Raw genomic sequence first — 21,710 nt, 5'->3', positions numbered from 1 at the left:
AGTGAAGAGAGTGGTAGAAGAAGATGGGTCCAGGGTGAGGGATGCTAAAAGGATCCTTGTCAGAACACCAAGGTCAATAGAGAGTGCAGGGCCGTTTCCAGGCATAAGCGACATAAGCAATCACTTACTTAGGTGCAATTTCGAAATTTGGTAATGCATCAGTAGTTTTTCTCTTGTTATGTCAAGTCACTGACAGTCACTCAATTAACCATGTCAGCTAACCGTTTTTAGATTGGTAGTTAGTCTAGCCAGCTATCTAAACTTGTATATTTTTCTCTCCACCCCATCACAAAATGGGTAGAATTGCACACAATTAGCTGTAAAACAGCAACAAATGATCTGTACCCATGGCAAAATGTGTAGAATTGCAGGAAATTGACTTTAAATCAAACGATTCTCTCCACCATCAAGAGGGGGGCCACTAAAATGTTTTGCCACGAGGTGAGCCCCCCCAACCAAATCTCGCTTAGGGCCCCCAAAAGCCTACAGCCGGCTCTGAGAGAGTGATAGGAATAATTCAGTATTATTATAATATGATTCAGTATTATTATTATTTTTATCATGGCCATGATTGTCAACTGTACCGCAGGAATGGAACGTAAATCACAGAGGATAGATGTTGTGGTGACAGCTGCAGAGACGTGCTTGGGTATATGAGATTTTACTGTATATGAGTTACAAGGTGTTTTGAACGATAGTGTCCTGTCCTTCCAGGTGTAGGATCAGATTGGGCCAGAGTAGTGCAATAGTAATTTGGTTTTAATGGGTGTAGGGTTAGTTGGTTGGGCAATTTTTTCATAGTGTAAGTGTAAGTGTGAATTTATAATACAGAATAGTAAGCTAAAACACAAGTGGAGGCTGGTGGGAGGAGCTATAGGAGGACAGGCTCATTGTAATGGCTGGAATGGATTAAATGGAATGGAGTAAACATGTGCTTTCCGTATGTTTGATGTGTTTGATGCCGTCCCATTTATTCCATTCCAGCCATTACAATGAGCCCGTCCTCCTATAGCTCCTCCCACCAGCCTCCAATGTGATGCACAGCCAATACATTAGGTGGCGGCATGCACCTACAACATTTGTTTGTGGACCGCCATAATACCAAAGAAGAAGAAGAAAGTCGAGGAGTGAAGTCAGGGGAGGTGCATCTGTGACAGCCGAAAGTCGGACACAAATGTGATTTTCCAACAGCAAAGCTCAGATCAATATGACAGTGTTGCAATTGTTTATACAAGTTTTTCTTTATAATGTTGACCCCCATATCACACCCTCACAAACTGAAATCATATGTGGGTAGAAGGAATTCTACAACAAACAGAGTGATGAGGCTGTTTGTATATGGCTGCCGCTGCTATGCAAGTGACCTGTGTGTGCAGGTGATCATTTCTTAAACGGAAGGAAACGAAACAGGGATAGACCTGCCTGAATTTGTCCAATAGAAACTTTTGTTTTGTTTGCAAAACATAACGTTTTTCAACTGTTTGGACTAATTATTACACCTTAGATCAGCTGGATGCAGGCAAGAGTGTGCAAGGCAGTACTGAATGTGTCACTGTCTGTCATCTTGATTCCTCCAATTTGTCTCTCCACATATGCACCTACATTCAAAACATTAATTTGTAGGCTAGGTTGTAGCAACCTCGTTATGGGTATAGGGAAAATGTGATTATCATGTAGTAGCCTAAACCTATCAATGATACATGGAGCTGGATGAATGGAATATGAATGAGTCATCCAATATACTGTGATAGTATGTCCACTGAATACATGAAGTGGCATAGTTGGTTCCTGTTTAAGTCAGGTTTTTGGCCACATTCGCGTGTGTCAAACAAAAACAAGCTAATAATTGGTTGACAATAGGGCCACACACAATGCAGGGGATGGCTGGTAAAGAGCAACTGCAGAAACTTGCAGTCGAATGCAGTCAAAACTACATTACCTATGATCACATGATTTTTGTAAAGTTCATGCAGTCCACATTAGGCGCAAGTCTGACCATTTTTATCCCCATAATGCAACACACTTTGAAAGGCGGTGACCACATGACACAACTGATCAACTTGAACGTGCCCAACGTCTATGTTGCCAAGTAGATTACAAAAAGTGTGTTTCTTTTGCGAGAAGTGTGCTCGCGCGCTTCAGCCTACATTGATTGGCACGTTCACCTGCAAAAGAAAACTGACAGTAGGCCTGATGATCGGTAAACGGTTGAGCTGTTCGAATGAAACGTATTTGAGACCATGTACAGTAGCTATTAGAAGAAAGCGAATAGGCTACTTTAAGTTACAATATGGAAATTTACAAATACCCCGTTTTCTTCGAGGTTCACAGTCTGGATCCTGCACAGAAAGAGAAGATTGAAAAGTACTTTCAGGTTCTCTGTAAATCTGGTGGTGGAGACTGCGGACCGATAGACAATATTGGTGACAACGTTTACAAGATCGCATTTTTTGACCAAACAGGTATGACAATGTTGAAATTAGTATTTGAACTGTACTTGAAACTAAAGGTGAAACGTAAAAAAGTAATGTTTTCCTGTGGATAATTCTGGAACAGTTTCACTTTCACATTTAAAATGGTAAAAATCAATAACTTATGAATTGATTGTCACAGAAACATAAAAATAGATATGGTTAATTCTATAAAGTATACTTATACAACCTTTGCTTTGACCAAAAAGTCCAGTTTTGATTTGATGGAAATACATAACATCTTTCAAATGCAATTTAAAGCTATATAAATCAATAACTAATTCAGCCTTTGTCACAGAATCATCAAACTAGATATGATTTATTCTATATCAGTACATTTTGAATACAAATTCCAGTTTTGATTTGATATAAATATATAAGATGCCATTAAAAGTGGTATAAATCAATAACTAATTCATGGTTTGTCACAGAAACATCAAACTAGGTATGATTGATTCTATAAATGTCTAGTGTAACGGATGTGGAACGCTAGCTTAGTTAGCGGTGGTGCGCGCTAAATAGCGTTTCAATCGGTGACATCACTTGCTCTGAGACCTTGAAGTAGTTGTTCCCCTTGCTCTGCAAGGGCCGCACCTTTTGTGGAGCGATGGGTAACGATGCTTCGTGGGTGACTGTTGTTGATGTGTGCAGAGGGTCCCTGGTTCGCGCCCGGGTATAGGCGAGGGGACGGTCTAAAGTTATACTGTTACACTAGCATACCTTTACAACCTTTGTTTTAAGGAACGTTCCAGTATAATTAAATCAAGTTTTCAAAGCGCTGGCAGTGCATTCAGACTTCTATTACCCGAAGCATGCGCACAAGATGAATATACATGCAAGCCATGCGTACTTGCAGAGCTTGTGCACCTGTATACAGGGTTCTGTTCCTGCTTCAGGTGAGTCTGATGGCACCACCACCCATATAGCCAATAATGTCCAACGTAGGGTGTACCGGTACTTCAGATTAGCTCAATGACCATTTACTTAGCCTCTGACACAGGGAGTAGGAAGCAGGTGCAGTTAGTGAGTTTAATAACAATGAACGATAACAAAACAAGAGAAGCATCTGACATGGAAACAAAAAATACTACCTAATGACAAGAGTACTATATAAAGGGTAAGTAATCATGGGAGTAATAAAGTCCAGGTGTGACTGATAATGAGATGCAGGTGTGCATTGCCAGGACCGGTGGTTAGTAGACCGGCGACGTCGAGTGCTGGAGAGAGGGAGTGGGAGTAGATGTGGCAGTTACCCCCGACACTCGGCCCCATCCGCAGGACGACTCCGACCAGGAGGACCGCCCCGAGGGAGAGGAGCAGCCCATTCTGGACACAAAAGTGGAATTCTCGGATGATGTTGGGATCTAGAATGTCGTCCATTGGAACCAACACCACTCCTCTGGATTGTACCCTTCCCAGTCCACCAGGTACTGGAGCCGACCCCCATGACATTGTAAGTCTAGGATTGATCTGACGGCATAGGCAGGGCTTCCCTCAATGTCCGGGAGGGGGGTGTCGTGGGGGACGGCATCAGCCAGTGGACCAGGAACCACTGGCCTGAGAAGGGAAACATGAAAAGATGGTGAGAGCTGGAAGTTAGTGTGGAGTTGTAATCTGTAAATAACATTGTTGACCCTCCAGAGGACCTTGAACGACCCCACAAACCAGGGACTCAGCTCCTTACATGCCAGGTGGAGCGGGAGGATCCTGGCAGAGAGCCGGACGCGATCATCAGGATGGAACACGGTAGCCTCACTGCAGTGGCCATCCGCCTGCTCTTTCTGACGATGCACTGGAGTCTCATGTGAGCATCGTTCCATACCTCTTCTGCGCACCTGAACCACTCGTTTACCACAGGAGCTTCGGTCGGGCTCGGAATCCATGGAGCCAGGGCTGGCTGATAACCCAGAACACACTGGAAGGGATTCAGCCCAGTGGAGGAGTGTCACAATGAAGTCTGGAGTTATTCAGCCCAAGGAAGGAATCGGGCCAAATCCCCCTGCCGGTCCTGGCAGTGGCTCCTCAGGAACTTCCCCAGCCCCTGGTTCATCCTCTCCACCTGCTTGTTAGACTGACGCCGGTACCCAGAAGTGAGGCTGACCGTGACCCCCAGCTTCTCCATGAAAGCCTTCCATATACGTAATGTGAATTGGGGGCCATGATCTGAGACAATTGCCGGAAGACCTGCTGAAGACCTGCCTCAGCGAACTGGATAGCATTAGGGCGACAAGAGAGAAGGATGAAATGGCATGATTTAGAGAATCTGTCCACTATCACCAACATGGTGGTAAGAAGAGGGGAGATCAGTGACAAAGTCAATGGACAGATGAGACCAGGGACGCTGAGGCATTGGATAGAGATTCCCTACTGGAGGGTCCCTGTGGGATTTGGATTAGGCACATACAAAATAGGAGTTAAAACCTGTTATGGCTGCATCCCTTTGTTCTCAATTTTCCGCCTGAAGACATACCCTAATCTAACTGCCTGTAGCTCAGCCCCAGAGGCAAGGATATGCATAGTCTTGGTATCATTTGAATGGAAACATTCTGAAGTTTGTGGAAATGTTAATTGAATGTAGGAGAATATAACACAGTAGATCTGGTGGAAGAAAAGAGAAAGAAAGAGCATACGTTTTCTGTTTTTTATTGTTGTAGCATCATCTTTCACATGTACTAGAATAGCCACACAGTCAGATAGGATGCTGGAGAATTGTGATGGATAACACAAGAGGGCAACTGTAGGTGTGCAAAGTTTCAGACTGATAACTTCAGGAATGGGTGAGCTACATGACATTTAGCATGAAGTCACCCAGGTGTTCCACACAAGTGGCCCAAATGTACCCAAGTGGCCGAATTGGTGAAATGACCTATACAACAGTGCAAATAACTATATACAACATATCAAAAAGCAATTCTAACACACACACACAAAAAATGTTTTAAAAAATTAGAAAATAAATATTAAAAAAAAAACAGTACACTCTTTGGAAGTCCTCGACACAATCTTTTGCTGCCTGTGCCATGTTCCATAGCAGTCTCTTTCTGATGTTCAGTTTGCCTCTGCTTTACAAGTGGTGCAGTTCATGCGACACAGAACACAACGACGCCTCCATGCGGTGCCCTTTTGGCCCTGAGGCACAGTCATGCCTGCAGTAATGAACTGTGGCATATGAACACCACTGGGGGCAGAGGTAGAGCGAGCAGCTTGGCACCGGGGGCTCCCAGTCGGAGTCGCTATCACTGTGAAAGAAAACATAAAACAAATATTTGTATTGTATGAGCCTTTTATCATCACATAAAATAAACAGATATGTATTGTATAGAGCAGAGGGAACAGCCACTAAGGTGAAGTGCTGTTCCATTCAACTCCGGCCATTGTTGTGGGCCTGCCCTCTCCTGAACAGCACCCAATGGCTATTTCATATGGAAATGGAGAGGAGTTGCAGGCGCAGTGGCCATGTGTGTGTTTACTGTTCTACTCCATTCCATTTGAATAAAAAAATGGAAAATATAATCTGACATGGAAAATATATATATATATATATATATATATATATATACACACACACACACACAAACAAACCAACACACACACACACACACAAACCACACATTTCATTGCAAATATATATTTTTATATATATTTTTTTGCAAAATATATATATATATTTCATAAAACGGCATTAGCACTTACCCGTCCAGAAGTACGTCCTGTCCTTGCAGAAACAGCTCCTCAGTTCCTGTTTGAATCATAACACTCAAAGATTCCTCAAACAAAATCTCTTTCACTTTAGAATTTGACTTCACTTTTCCTGATTTATTCACCATGATGTCTTCAATGAAATCATTGAAAATACAACTTTCCGAAATACATCTGCGCGTAACAAGCCTCACAGCAACTCCTCTGATCGTCAAGGTGAGAATGGAGTTCGTTACGCATGAGATATCAAACAAGGAATGGTGGTCCAACCCAAAACCATTACATACTGGCATTTACCTCAGCTCATTGGCTATCTACCCAGCTAGATTCCAAGAAGATCAGTGGTCATTGGGCAGAAATACAGTCCATCAACGAAGCTTCGCTAAAATGATTGGTGCGTAAGGTAGTCATTGCTCGTTGTCTTCAAATCAGTTCACTTCGGTCAATACTCCCCGCAAAAAAACAATGAGGTTTGGCTGTGTTGCAAACATCCAGAGGAATGCACTGAAACCAACCATGACTAGATAAACAATGGTTTACCATGTGTAATTACGTCGAATGCTCCGTAAAAAATTGATAGAGATGGAATTCACGGCACAAACAGGTTACAAAATGTTTCGATTTAAGCTATAAAAATTGATTTTATCAAAGAAAACGGCACTTCATTTGATCACTGGGACCCTCAGGAAGAGAAATAAGAGCAAGATATAAGAATGTAAAGTCATAATTTTACCTTCAGATGTGAATGTGTAAAAACTGTCATGGCGGAAAATGTTTCTGTTGTTGATTGCTCTTCTCAAACAAAAGCATGTTATTTGTTCTCTGTAATAGCTATTTTAAATTGGAAAACAAAGTTTGATTACCAAGATTCTAATCTTTTGAAGGGTGTAAGAAACTTGCATTTTCAAGAATGTCTAATGTTACGACGTTGTATTTTTAGTTGTCACTCTGAAATTTTCCCTGATATTGATCCCTGTACAGGGATCGCAGCCATAACAGGTTTTAACATAATGAGTGACGTCCTGCGCCAAGGTAAGCCACCAATACTGTCCAGAGATGGACTGAATGGTGTGGGTGATACCTGGATGTCCAGGGACGACAGCTGTGTGCCCAGGTCAATAGCTGATCCCTTATCCCTGTGGGAATGTTCTCAGGAGGACAGGTGGCACATGGATACAATTTCTGTGGATTACCTTGGCATTGGGACAGGACAGCCCACAACCTACTTCTGAGGCGTCCACCTACACCACAAAGGGCAGTGTAGAATCTGGATGTTTAAGCAACGGGGCGGATGTGAAATGAGCCTTCAGCAGGCGAAGGACAGCCACACAGTGAAATTTATACTAGGAAAGGTTTGGCGGAAAGTGATGAGGATGGAATGCTCATGCCAAACCCAGGAGACGGATGATCACATGGCTGTCCCTCTGCTCTTGTGGATCCCCGGTTAGAACATACCGGACACCGTTGAAGCTGGTGCCCCTTCCATCTGCAACAAGAACAGAGCCACAGCTGTCTACGACGCCGTCGCTCAGCTGCAGAGAGCCGTGTCGCCCCCACCTCCATGGGTTCAGGCTCTGACTCAGAATGATCAACGGAGGTGGGAGAGAGGCAGTGCGGGTTCCGACACTCCCGAAGCAGGTTATCCAGACGGAGGACCATTGTGATGAGGGTATCCAAGGATAGGATATCATCTCAGACCTTTTCTGAAGAGGTTGCAGAGCGCCGGCTCATTCCAGCTGCTGGATGCTGCTACTGTCTGAAAGGTGAGCGCATACTCTTCCGCGGTCTGGCCATCCTGCCGTAGTTGGAGTAGGCACTCACCCCCCTCTCGAAGACCACCCTGAACAGAGCCATGAACCCCACATAGGAACCCAGCTTATCCTCTCCTCTCTCACAGATGGCCGTGGCCCACTCCAACGCTCGTCCTGTCAGCAGAGAAATAAATGTGGCAACCTTGGACCTCTCGGTGGTGGGGGCTCCCATCTGATGAGCGAAATAGAGGGAGCACTGGAGTAGGAAGCCACGGCATTTCAATGTCCTGTCATATTTGTCCAGGAAGGACAATCTGGCATTGTTGAACAGGACGGACGGACAGCTGGATGGGCTGTGGTACTGGCTCGACTTGTGGTAGAGAATCCTCCGCTGTTTGGAGATGAAGCCCCTTGAGTAATGAAGAGGACCTCATCCATAGCCGTTCACAAATGAGCCAGCTGGTCGAGGTGTTGACGAAGTAGGTGACCCTGTTCAGCGACCATCTGGGAGATGTCTTGATTGACTGCTGCTTCCATTTGTGGAGGTAGTGTTCTGTAACATAGACGCCGGGAGTCAGGAAGCAAGTGCAGTTAGTGAGTTTAATAACAACAAACATGGATCCATAACAAAACAAGAGAAGTGTCTGACATGGAAACACAAACAACAATACCTCATGACTGATAACAAAAGAGTGCGATATAAAGGGTAAGTAATCAAGGGAGTAATGAAGTCCAGGTGTGACTCATAATGAGATGCAGGTGTGCTTGAAGATAGTTGCCAGGTGTGTGTAAAGGTGGGTTGCCAGGACCTGTGGTTGGTAGACCGACGACGTTGAATGCCGTAGAGTGGGAGTAGACGTTACAGAAACACAACGTTTTGAATGAATAGCCTAAAAATGTTCATACGTTTCTATTGACTCAATTTATCAAATTAACTGATAAAAACATGCAAAACATACAAAAAACAGATGTGAAATTTTTTTTTTTAAAGAAGCTTGTGTTACAGAAGGTTAATTAAATAAAACGTGCTACTGCTTGACAGACAGTGTCTCTATGCAATCATTACCAATTTGGGGTAAAAAATGACCCCATTTGGTGCTTTTAAGATACAAATATGTTGGTGCTTTTAGTTGTTATTTTTATTACCACTACTACTATAACAACGACTACAACGGCAACATCAACTCATGCCTCTGTAACTCTTTCAGTCCAGGAGAGGGTACTTCAGAAACCCAATCATGTGTTGGAGATGCCTGGAGGACCTCTCATCCTCACTCTGAGAGGCAGTCAGGAGCCTCCACCCACAACATTCAGCAGTCAGGTGTGGCCAGACTTAACAGACACACCTATACAGTACATGCAGAGTCACATAAACTGAGGTCAAAATAGTCTGCATTGATTTTATTGCATGTTTGATTTTATGTGATGTTATGATGAGTAAAATATAAATTTACAATATGAGAAATGACAAGAACATATATTTTAGCCAAACAAATCTTTATTAAACTAAAATGGATAAATGCCAAACGAGTTGATAGATTTATAATATAATCTAGACACAGCTGTACGGTTGACCTACAATAATAAATGAATAATAAACATAGATAAAGACAGACATAATAATCATTAACAGTGGAATTCCCCAGGACTTGCACCTTTTATCTCTGACTCTAGAGTCACCAGTCCCTCCCATTCCTTCCCTCCCTCCCTGTCCAGACATCGCCACCTGGTTTCCTAGAGCATGAACTCCATCTAGACTCCTACCTCCTGAGATACCTGAAGGAGAGCCCTGGGGCTGGAAGAGACCTGCAGCAGCAGCTGTCCTCTCTGGGCTGCTCTGTCCACCTCCATCCAGAGGACGGGAGGGCAGTGGTCAGAGGCTCAGGCCAAGCTGGGTCATGTGGAGATGGGGTTGAGGTGGGACCATGGAAGGTTCAGGTCGAGAGACTGTTAAACAAGCTCCCTGAGCGGTACAAATGCCACTATGAGGTAGACCCATGTAAGCTCCAGACTCTGCTGCAGAGCAGTACCCTGGGCTCGGAGGATGTGAGGGTTTACTGCGAGGCAGGGGAAGGGTTTGCGGTGGTGGTTGGGGAGGGGCCCGAGGTCCAGGCCAAGCTGAAGGAGCTGGAGGCCTTCCAGGGTCAGGGTCTGAGCTCCTGGAAGCAGGAGAAGATCAGCACCACCTGTCGTCTGGGACAGTCCAAGCTCCGGCTTCTAGAGGAAGTTATAGAGAAGGATCTAGGTGAGGCTGTTCCAGGGGTGAGGGTGACACGCAGTGACTCATCTCAGCTGGTGCTGGAGGGTTTAGCAAGTGATGTCCGGACAGCCAGGCAGTTAGTTACAGATAAAATCTCTCTGGTGCTGGAGCGGGTGGTGCCTGAAGTGTCCCCCCAACTCCTGTCCTTCCTGAGGGAGGAGTATGGGAGGCCTGGGAACCTGAGCAGTCTGCTGAGGTTGGGACTCCATGTGGAGGTAGAGCTGGGGGATACAGAGCTCCGTCTGTTCTCCCTCTCCTCTGGGAAACTGGACCAGGCTGAGAAGGATCTGCTGGGGGAGTTTGTGGAGGAGAAGATCGATGTGCCCAACTGTGGCACCCTGCCATCTGAACTGAAATCCAAGCTTGAGAAGAAGGTGAAGGAGATGAACCAGAGCAGATGCAGGGTGGTGGCCAGATATGGTCCTGGGTGTAGAGTGCAGTTGCTGGGCCACGTGAAGGAGGTTCAGGAGCTGAGGGAGGAGATTGGGGCCTTTCTGATAGACCAGTCCAGTGTGGAGGAGACAGTGTGTCTCCCTTACCCAGAGATTGCTGACCACTTACCAGAACTGCTGGAGAGGATCGGTGTGGAACACACTGGGGTGACCCTCTACCCCTCAGCCTCAGCCATCCACCCCACTGTGGTGCTCTGTGGACCCTCTGTCCGGGTGGCCCAGGTTAGGGACAGGTTGGGTCCCGCTCTGGCCTCCTTAGTCCACCAGACTGTGACCATAGACCAGCCGGGGGCCCTACGCTACTTCCAGGGCCTGGGAAGGGAGTACCTGGGAGTGGTGGGTCGCTCTCAACACTGCCTCATCCAGCTGCACAACCACGGTGGTGTTGCCGGCGAAGCTCGCGCCGGACCAAGACTGGAGGAGATGGTCACAGCCACCAGCTATCGCCTCCAGCGGGGGCTGCAGGTTGTGGTACGTCAAGGTGACATCACCAAGGAACGGGCGGATGCGCTGGTGAACGCAGCCAATGAGGACCTGGATCACGCTGGTGGCGTGGCTGCAGCTCTAAGCCGTGCGGGGGGGCCTGAGGTACAGCAGGCCAGCAGAGATCTGGTTAGGCAGATCGGGAGAGTACCCACAGGTACAGTGGTAGAGACTACAGGAGGGAAGTTGCCTTGTAAGATACTGCTGCACGCAGTGGGGCCAGTAGGGGGCAGCGTAGGTGGGAATGAGCTCCCTCTGCTGGAGAAGACAGTAAAGGCAGTCCTGGATCTGGCAGAGACCCTGGAGCTCCAGACCCTGGCCATGCCCTGCATCAGCTCGGGGATATTCAGCGTTCCTCTGAAGGTGTGTTCTGAGGCCATAGTCTCTGCAGTGAGGGACTTTGGGAGGGAACAGCGCATCCTTACCAAGGTCACTCTGATTGATGTGAGTGGAGAGGCAGTGAGAGCCATGCAGGAGGCCTGTGATAGGCTGTTAGAGGGGAAGAGGGAGTTTCCTGGGTTGGAGGTAGAGTCCAGCACCACCACTACCACTACACATGCTCCTCAGAGAGACACCACTGCTGCCTCCACCAGGGGACCAGTGGCTCCAGAGGTCTGTGTCCAGGTGGAGATCATCCAGGGAAGCATAGAGAAACAGGAGGTGAGAGAGCCTCAATGTTCCCTTTCTCTTTTACACTTCGTCTTCCTTTTTCTCTTACCCTTTTACTTAATTTCTTTATCTCTCCCCCCTCTCTCTGTCTGTCTCTCTGCCTGTCTCTCTGTCCCTCTGTCTGTCCCACTGTCTGTGTCTTTGTCTGTCTGTCTGACTGTCTGTCTCTCTCTGAAGGTGGATGCCCTGGTGTCCCCCATGGTTGGTAGTGACCCTCTCTCCTCCCGAGTGGGTCATGTCTTGTCGGAGGCAGCTGGACCGGCACTGATGACAGCGTTTCTGAGGGAATTAGGGGGACGGACTGCACCTGGTGACAACGTCCTGGTGGAGGGACTGTCTGGTCTCAGCTCTGGCCGCGTCTTCTTCCTCAGCTGTCTACAATGGGACAACAACCCCCAAGGACCAGCAGTACAGGTTTGTCCCCTTGTATGTGTCCCTGTGTCCGTGTGTGCATGTGTGAGTGTGTCTTCACTTGGCAGTTGTGACCTTTGAACCACCATTAACCCAGCACCTCTGGTCCTCTCTCAGGCTCTGAGGCAGGGTGTGAGGAGAGTTCTAGCCTCTTGTGAGATCCAGGGATTCTGTTCTGTTGCCTTCCCTGTAGTTGGAACTGGTGTGGTTCTCCAGTTCCCTCACAATGTGGTAACACAGGTTCTGCTAGAAGAGATCCGTAAGTATGAACAGAATCGAGCGAGCAGAACCCCCTTCCTTGTCCGCATTGTTGTCCATCCCAATGACAGAGATTCTACCAAGGTGAGAAGATACTTTTAAAGAAGGGCACTTCTCTTGACTTCAATGGATGTTTCATGCAAAATCAAAACTTAAGTTACTGTTTAACACAGTTCATCACTGGTTGCCCTTGACTTATGGTTGTATTCTGTTTTACTTCCAGGCTTTCCAGACTTCCCAGTGTGCTTTGCATGTCAGAGGGTTTGTAATGGATGCTTCTCCAGATCAGAGTGAGTTAAGGAAACTATTCCTGTCATATTTACAAATACACCTCTGCTGTCTTCAACCAGGATCTCAGCGATCATTGCCTTATTGCCTGCGTCCGTAATGGGTCTGTGGTCAAACGACCACCCCTCATCACTGTCAAACGCTCCCTAAAACACTTCTGCGAGCAGGCCTTTCTAATCGACCTGGCCCGGGTATCCTGGAAGGATATTGACCTCATCCCGTCAGTAGAGGATGCCTGGTTGCTCTTTAAAAGTGCTTTCCTCACCATCTTAAATAAGCATGCCCCATTCAAAAAATGTAGAACTAAGAACAGATATAGCCCCTGGTTCCCACCTGACTTGACTGCCCTTGACCAGCACATAAACATCCTGTGGCGTACTGCATTAGCATCAAATAGCCGATATGCAGATTTTCAGGGAAGTGAGGAACCAATATACACATTCAGTTAGGAAAGCTAAGGCTAGCTTTTTCAAACAGAAATGTACATCCTGTAGCACTAATTGGAACACCATTATTTTTGTCTTACTGAGATTTACTGTCAGGGCCCAGGTCTGTCATGGCCCAGGTCTTTCAGGGCCCAGGTCTGACGGAATCTGTGCAGAAGATCTAGGTGCTGTTGTAGGCCCTCTTTGGTTGGGGACAGAAGCAACAGATCATCAGCAAACAGTAGACAATTGACTTCAGATTCTAGTACTGTAGGGTGAGGCCGGGTGCTGCAGACTGTTCTAGTGCCCTCGCCAATTCGTTGATATATATGTTGAAGATGATGGGGCTTAAGTTGCGTCCTTGTCTCACCCAACGGCCCTGTGGAAAGAAATGTGTTTTTTTTGCCAATTTTAACCGCAGTTGTTCTTTGTGTACATGGATTTTAATGTTGTATGTTTTTCCCCCAACACCTCTTTCCATCAATTCGTATAGCAGACCCTCATGCCAAATTGAAATCAACAATGCATGAGAAAACTTTGCTTAGGTTTGTTTGTTTGTCAAATATTTGTTAATTTCTCTGTCTCTCTGTCTCTTTGTCTCTTTCTCTCTCGCTCTCTGCCTTTGTTTTGTTTTTGTTTTTGTCAATGGTTTGTCAATCTCTCTCTCTCTCGCTTAGCCTCCTTCTATCGCCACATCTCAACCACTCAGGACGAGGTCTCTGCCACGCTGGGCAGTGTCAAGCTACAACTGGTCTTTGGCGACATCATCCGTGAGACCACTGATGTCATCGTCAACACCACAGACTTCTCAGCCAACCATTCAGGTAGCACTAGTTATCATTGTCTTCCAATGTGCTTTTGATTAGTCATCACTGTGTGTGTGTGTGTGTGTGTTTGTTTGTTCTGTTCTCTGTGTCCCCTCACGTCCCATTATCTTCCTCTAGGTGTCTCCAAAGCTATTCTGACTGCTGCAGGTTCCACAGTCCAAGCAGCGTTAGCACAAGGTTGGTTTTACAGTGTTCCCATACACAATCCTATTAACACAAACTCTCAGAGCAATCCGTTCACACAAGTCAGAAAGTAATCATTTGACGAAGGAAAATCTTTTTCCACTAAGATATAGAGACATTGAATAATTAGCTTATTCTTCACTTATTAATGGAGGCAGGTGGGAGGAGCTATAGGAGGACAGGCTCATTGTAATGGCTGGAATGGAATAAATGGAACGGCATCAAACACATCAAACGTATGGAAACCACATGTTCGACTCCGTTCCCTTGATTCAATTCCAGCCCTTCCTCCTGTAGCCCCTTCTTCCAGCCTCCATTGTCACTCATGTGTCTATATTTGAACACTAAGTGCCTACCAGTGGATGCTGCTGAGGGGAGGACGGCGCATAATCATTTCTGGAATGGAGTCAATGGAATGGCATCAAACACATCAAAGACGTGGTTTCTATGTGGTTGATACCATTCCATTGACATTCCAGCCATTACAAATCAAATCAAATGTTATTTGTCACATACATATGGTTAGCAGATGTTAATGCGAGTGTAGCGAAATGCTTGTGCTTCTAGTTCCGACAATGCAGTAATAACCAACAAGTAATCTAGCTAACAATTCCAAAACGACTACCTTATAGACACAAGTGTAAGGGGATAAAGAATATGTACATAAAGATATATGAATGAGTGATGGTACAGAGCGGCATAGGCAAGATACAGTAGATGGTATTGAGTGCAGTATATACATATGAGATGAGTATGTAAACAAAGTGGCATAGTTAAAGTGGCTAGTGATACATGTATTACATAAAGATGCAGTAGATGATATAGAGTACAGTATATACATATACATATGAGATGAATAATGTAGGGTATGTAAACATTATATTAGGTAGCATTGTTTAAAGTGGCTAGTGATATATTTTACATCATTTCCCATCAATTCCCATTATTAAAGTGGCTGGAGTTGAGTCAGTGTGTTGACAGCAGCCACTCAATGTTAGTGGTGGCTGTTTAACAGTCTGATGGCCTTGAGATAGAAGCTGTTTTTCAGTCTCTCGGTCCCAGCTTTGATGCACCTGTACTGACCTCGCCTTCTGGATGATAGCGGGGTGAACAGGCAGTGGCTCGGGTGGTTGTTGTCCTTGATGATCTTTATGGCCTTCCTGTGACATCGGGTGGTGTAGGTGTCCTGGAGGGCAGGTAGTTTGCCCCCGGTGATGCGTTGTGCAGACCTCACTACCCTCTGGAGAGCCTTACGGTTGTGGGCGGAGCAGTTGCCGTACCAGGTGGTGATACAGCCCGACAGGATGCTCTCGATTGTGCATCTGTAGAAGTTTGTGAGTGCTTTTGGTGACAAGCCAAATTTCTTCAGCCTCCTGAGGTTGAAGAGGCGCTGCTGCGCCTTCTTCACGATGCTGTCTGTGTGGGTGGACCAATTCAGTTTGTCTGTGATGTGTACGCCGAGGAACTTAAAACTTACTACCCTCTCCACTACTGTTCCATCGATGTGGATAGGGGGGTGTTCCCTCTGCTGTTTCCTGAAGTCCACAATCATCTCCTTAGTTTTGTTGACGTTGAGTGTGAGGTTATTTTCCTGACACCACACTCCGAGGGCCCTCACCCCCTCCCTGTAGGCCGTCTCGTCGTTGTTGGTAATCAAGCCTACCACTGTTGTGTCGTCCGCAAACTTGATGATTGAGTTGGAGGCGTGCGTGGCCACGCAGTCGTGGGTGAACAGGGAGTACAGGAGAGGGCTCAGAACGCACCCTTGTGGGGCCCCAGTATTGAGGATCAGCGGGGTGGAAATGTTGTTGCCTACCCTCACCACCTGGGGGCGGCCCGTCAGGAAGTCCAGTACCCAGTTGCACAGGGCGGGGTCGAGACCCAGGGTCTCGAGCTTGATGACGAGCTTGGAGGGCACTAATGGTGTTAAATGCCGAGCTGTAGTCGATGAACAGCATTCTCACATAGGTATTCCTCTTGTCCAGATGGGTTAGGGCAGTGTGCAGTGTGGATGAGATTGCATCGTCTGTGGACCTATTTGGGCGGTAAGCAAATTGGAGTGGGTCTAGGGTGTCAGGTAGGGTGGAGGTGATATGGTCCTTGACTAGTCTCTCAAAGCACTTCATGATGACGGAAGTGAGTGCTACGGGGCGGTAGTCGTTTAGCTCAGTTACCTTAGCTTTCTTGGGAACAGGAACAATGGTGGCCCTCTTGAAGCATGTGGGAACAACAGACTGGGATAGGGATTGATTGAATATGTCCGTAAACACACCAGCCAGCTGGTCTGCGCATGCTCTGAGGGTGCGGCTGGGGATGCCGTCTGGGCCTGCAGCCTTGCGAGGGTTGACACGTTTAAATGTTTTCCTCACGTCGGCTGCAGTGAAGGAGAGTCTGCATGTTTTAGTTGCGGGCCGTGTCAGTGGCACTGTATTGTCCTCAAAGCGGGCAAAAAAGTTATTTAGTCTGCCTGGGAGCAAGACATCCTGGTCCGTGACGGGGCTGGTTTTCTTTTTGTAATCCGTGATTGACTGTAGACCCTGCCACATACCTCTTGTGTCTGAGCCGTTGAATTGAGATTCTACTTTGTCTCTATACTGACGCTTAGCTTGTTTGATTGCCTTGCGGAGGGAATAGTTACACTGTTTGTATTCTGTCATGTTTCCGGTCACCTTGCCCTGATTAAAAGCAGTGGTTTGGGCTTTCAGTTTCACGCGAATGCTGCCATCAATCCACGGTTTCTGGTTTGGGAATGTTTTAATCGTTGCTATGGGAACAACATCTTCAACGCACGTTCTAATGAACTCGCTCACCGAATCAGCGTATTCGTCAATGTTGTTGTCTGACGCAATACGAAACATATCCCAGTCCACGTGATGGAAGCAGTCTTTGAGTATGGAATCAGATTGGTCGGACCAGCGTTGAATTGACCTCAGCGCGGGAGCTTCTTGTTTTAGTTTCTGTCTGTAGGCAGGGATCAACAAAATGGAGTCGTGGTCAGCTTTTCCGAAAGGAGGGCGTGGCAGGGCCTTATATGCGTCGCGGAAGTTAGAATAGCAGTGATCCAAGGTTTTTCCAGCCCTGGTTGCGCAATCGATATGCTGATAAAATTTAGGGAGTCTTGTTTTCAGATTAGCCTTGTTAAAATCCCCAGCTACAATGAATGCAGCCTCCGGATAAATGGATTCCAGTTTGCAAAGAGTCAAATAGCCCTTCCTCCTGTAGCCCCTCCTACCAGCCTCCACTGTCACTCATATGTCTATATTTGAACACTAAGTGCCTACCAGTGGATGCTGCTGAGGGGAGGACGGCGCATAATCATTTCTGGAATGGAGTCAATGGAATGGCATCAAACACATCAAAGACGTGGTTTCTATGTGGTTGATACCATTCCATTGACTCCATTCCAGCCATTATTATGAGCTGTCCTCCCCTCAGAAGCCTCCATATCTTTCTTTTTCTCTCCATCAGTGGGTGTGCCAGGAGACTTGATGTGCACCACAGGGCCTGGTGCACTGGGCTGCAAGGAGATCGTTCACGTCAGCTTTAAACGCGACACACAGAGGATCAGCAAGGTCTGTGGGAAGATACTGAAACAGTGTGAGAGAAAGGGCTACCGCTCTGCAGCCTTCCCTGCAGTCAACACTGGTATGTACAGTATGTCTTATTTTGTGTGAAATGCAATACCGACTCCCTTAATTTGCTCTTGTATCAACCCTCTGCCATACCAATTTGTGTTCAATATTTTTATTGTGCGCAGTTGTTAGTCTTAAATTTTGTAGGACACAATTTAGTTAATGTCAAAACAAACACTGATGAACAAGTTAATTAGTGACAGCAGCATCCATATTCTGTAATATACTAGTTAGATGATATTCTAGACATAAAAAAAAAACATATTTTTTTGTCCAGGAGCTGCTCGAGCAGACTCTGGCTCTGTGTGTAAGGCCATGTTGGATGGCATGGCGTCAAGTGTGAGGGATTTGTCCCCCAACATCCTCTCTGTCATCCGCGTTGTCATGCTGCAGAGACCCGTCTTCCAGGAATTCAGGTCAGTCTCCATTTTAATTGTCTGAAATGGTGGGGTCTCTGATGTGTCTTGGTTTGAATCAGGGGCTTCCCAACCCTGTTCCTGAAAAGCTTGGCTACAGTTCAAACACGTTCATTTGACCCCCATTAGCCCTGGCGCTAGCCACTTTCCCTCATCAAAACCGGATGCAGTTTGATTGTCATCTTAAGTGGAGGTCCAGTTGACAAACAGCCCTCGATTTAGCTGGAGGGACCGAGTGAAGAACCTGGATCACTTGTCTGGTTGATATGACCCACAATTCAATTCAAAATGTGACGTGTCAAACTTCAGTGGTTGCAAAGTGTCCAATTTTAGCAACGTGGCTGCATTTTCGGTATGTGAGACAAAATTATGATGCTATCTTGCAAAGATAATTCATAGATTACATTGATTTTAGCGTTGGCAAATGGGAATTACGATCAAATTGACTGAGTCTCGTAGTGAGGAGCATATAAAACATAGCTAGCTTCATAAACATATTTTGGGTCATTTATTGAAATAAATTACACACATACCTTTCAGTGTTGGGATTGGAGCGATAGCTCCCAGTCGGCTCTCCAGCTCTGACCTGCAAACAAACAAAAACATAAATAAAATGTCCTGTCCAAAGCTTTATTGAAATAAATTACCAAACTATAAAACTAGCTAGCCAGCTATGGGTAACTGTAGCTAGCTACCTGATAAAACTGCTAGCTAGCTACGTTAGCTTGCTAGGTACATTAATAGCTTTAGGTTGGTCGTTTTTAAGCTGAACTTCAAGATTTCTACCAAGGACGTCGCGCCTCCGATCATAGCTCTCCCTCGCTTGGGCAAGGGACATTGAAGGTACACTCGGATGTGATGATGTAAAACGTCATTCAAGGGCTGAGGGTTTAGGTTCGAGGGCTCTCTACTTGGCGTTTGGACTGCAAGCCCTACCATGCTGTAGGTTTAGAGTGGAACCCTTATGTAGCACACCTGATTCTAATAATTAGCTGGTTGATAACCTGAATCAGGTTAGTTACAACTGGGGTTGGAGTGAAAAACTTACAGAGGTAGCTCTCCAGGAACAGGGTTGGGCAACCCTGGTTTAAATGGTATGGTAAGTTTGTTTGTAGTTTGCTTAACTTATAGAATGAGTTTTGTTATTTTCTGAGTTTTAGTTGTGATGTCTGGATGTTAAGCTTTGGACAGGACATTTTATTTATGTTTTTGGTTTGTTTGCAGGTCAGAGCTGGAGAGCCGACTGGGAGCTATCGCTCCAATCCCAACACTGAAAGGTATGTGTGTTTGTGTGTATACTTGTGTATGTACAAATTATCCTTATTCTTGGGTATGTAGATATAACTTAGGCCCAGAGTTTTACCTGGTGATGCTTTGATGACAGGGAAAACTTTGTATCCTAGTTATAAAATGTGACTTTACACTCTGTCTTAACTCTCCTCACTTTGTCTCCTCAGAGAGAGCCCAACAGATACTGAAGAAGAAACTGAGGATCAGCTTTTCCTCCCCCTCGCATGGCTCCCTTCCCCCTCCTCATACCCTTCCAGGCCTCACCATCACCCCCTGGAGACCGCCCCCGGTGGAGCTGAGCGTGGTGGGGCGTGGGGCGGACGCCATCAGGGGGGCCAGGCGGGAGCTGGAGGCCATCTTGCAGAACCAGCTGACTCAGAGAGATGTGAAGGGAGAGGACCTGTGCATGCTGGGAGAGGTGGAGCTGCAGGCCGTGCAGAAGAATGCCAAGGTCCTGGGAGTGAGCCTGGAGCTGGGTAGAGTTCAGAGGGCAGGAGGGGTGGAAGCTGGGGCTGGAGCTGGAGGTGGAGCTGCGGCTGGAGAGGGGTTTTATGTTCTCCGAGGCTTGAAGGAGGACGTTCTGAGCGTGCGCGAGTTACTGGACAGTGCGCTCAGTGGCGCCCTCCATAGGGAGCTGCAAGATAGAAATTAGGCACTACTGGCCCTCAGAGTCCAGTGGTCTATGTGCAGGCATGGTGAAGTTTGGGAGGAGCTGGGGATGCATGACAACTACCATCTGGAGCAGGCACACCTAAGAGGAGATGTCTCAGCAGAGCTGGATGTCCCAGATGGGAGCAAAGTCAGGGTGAACCTGAAGAACAACATGGCCACTGACTGGGAAACGGGTTGCACCTATAAGATGAAGCGAGAGGAGAGTGAAAGTACAGATTGAATTGTTTTATTTTCAGTTTTAGAATTTCTGACATAGTTTTATTATATGTTATATTTTGGTCAGATAGCGGATGCTTTTATCCAGAGCGACTTTACAGTCAGACGTTGATTTGTAGTTAACACTAACCCTTCAATCCATTATGTCATCAGCCTGATGACCCATAGCCACTATTGATTTCACTGTTATCTTTAAAACACGTTTGATTTGAAACATCTTCTGATAGTTCTGTTCATGCTGTAAACTCCACTTATAGTCCTGTGAGCCATTACAATGAGCCCGTCCTCCTCTAGCTCCTCCCACCAGCCTCCAATGTGATGCACAGCCAATACATTAGGTGGCGGCAACAACATTTGCCTACAACATTTGTTTGTGGACCGCCATAATACCAAAGAAGAAGAAGAAAGTCGAGGAGTGAAGTCAGGGGAGGTGCATCTGTGACAGCCGAAAGTCAGACACAAATGTGATTTTCCAACAGCAAAGCTCAGATCAACATGACAGTGTTGCAATTGTTTATACAAGTTTTTCTTTATAATGTTGACCCCCATATCACACCCTCACAAACTGAAATCATATGTGGGTAGAAGGAATTATACAACAAACAAAGTGATGAGGCTGTTTGTATGTGGCTGCCGCTGCTATGCAAGTGACCTGTGTGTGCAGGTGATCAGGGGTGTATTCATTCTGCCGATTCAGTTGAAAAACATTTCTTAAACGGAAGGAAACGAAACAGGGATAGACCTGCCTGAATTTGTCCAATAGAAACTTTTGTTTTGTTTGCAAAACATAACGTTTTTCAACTGTTTGGACTAATGATTACACCTTAGATCAGCTGGATGCAGGCAAGAGTGTGCAAGGCAGCACTGAATGTGTTACTGTCTGTCATCTTGATTACTCCAATTTGTCTCTCCACATATACACAGTGGTGGGCCGTCAGGGCCAGCAAGGCTTTCTCTGCTGGCCTAAACATCATCAGAATATAATTTTTTTTTAAATATATTTTCCCACAAATATGTATTAAATTATTCCCCAGAGTAAGAGTTACACTCTTCATTTCATAGCTTTCCTCTTGGTTGCACTGCTTCCAGCCCCAGGTTGAGATTTGGAGGGCTGGTCTTTATGTTAGATCTTTTATCCAATCAATCAATCCAATATCCAATTCAGCCATCATGTGTTGCCAGGGGTCTAAAATCTGCCCCCAGGCCTTCAGAAGCAACACTGCGGGCGCTTGTAGCTTAAAGTGAATGGAAATGAAAATTTAGTGTCAACCAATCAGCTTTAGAGTTGGCTATTGTACGCCTGCTGG

General features: G+C 46.1%; 1 protein-coding gene across 1 annotated transcript in view; it reads left to right on the top strand.

The window, feature by feature from the left end:
* LOC110531554 (protein mono-ADP-ribosyltransferase PARP14) overlaps window positions 1-21,444 on the top strand; it is a 93,598-nt gene extending 72,154 nt beyond the window's left edge. The window contains exons 3-13 of the mRNA XM_036987379.1: window positions 9,205-9,242; window positions 9,596-11,776; window positions 11,963-12,199; window positions 12,314-12,538; window positions 12,678-12,744; window positions 13,845-13,991; window positions 14,112-14,171; window positions 17,646-17,822; window positions 18,087-18,225; window positions 19,450-19,502; window positions 19,683-21,444. Coding sequence (XP_036843274.1) covers window positions 9,205-9,242; window positions 9,596-11,776; window positions 11,963-12,199; window positions 12,314-12,538; window positions 12,678-12,744; window positions 13,845-13,991; window positions 14,112-14,171; window positions 17,646-17,822; window positions 18,087-18,225; window positions 19,450-19,502; window positions 19,683-20,167 — 3,809 coding nt within the window. The 3' untranslated portion in view covers window positions 20,168-21,444. The remainder of the gene's footprint in view (window positions 1-9,204; window positions 9,243-9,595; window positions 11,777-11,962; window positions 12,200-12,313; window positions 12,539-12,677; window positions 12,745-13,844; window positions 13,992-14,111; window positions 14,172-17,645; window positions 17,823-18,086; window positions 18,226-19,449; window positions 19,503-19,682) is intronic.
* Window positions 21,445-21,710: the final 266 nt, after the last annotated feature.

This window comes from Oncorhynchus mykiss, chromosome 9 (assembly GCF_013265735.2).
Source record: "Oncorhynchus mykiss isolate Arlee chromosome 9, USDA_OmykA_1.1, whole genome shotgun sequence".
NCBI lineage: Eukaryota > Metazoa > Chordata > Actinopteri > Salmoniformes > Salmonidae > Oncorhynchus > Oncorhynchus mykiss.
The sequence above is the reverse complement of the archived record's forward strand: the minus strand, read 5'-3'. Positions and strand labels throughout refer to the sequence as shown.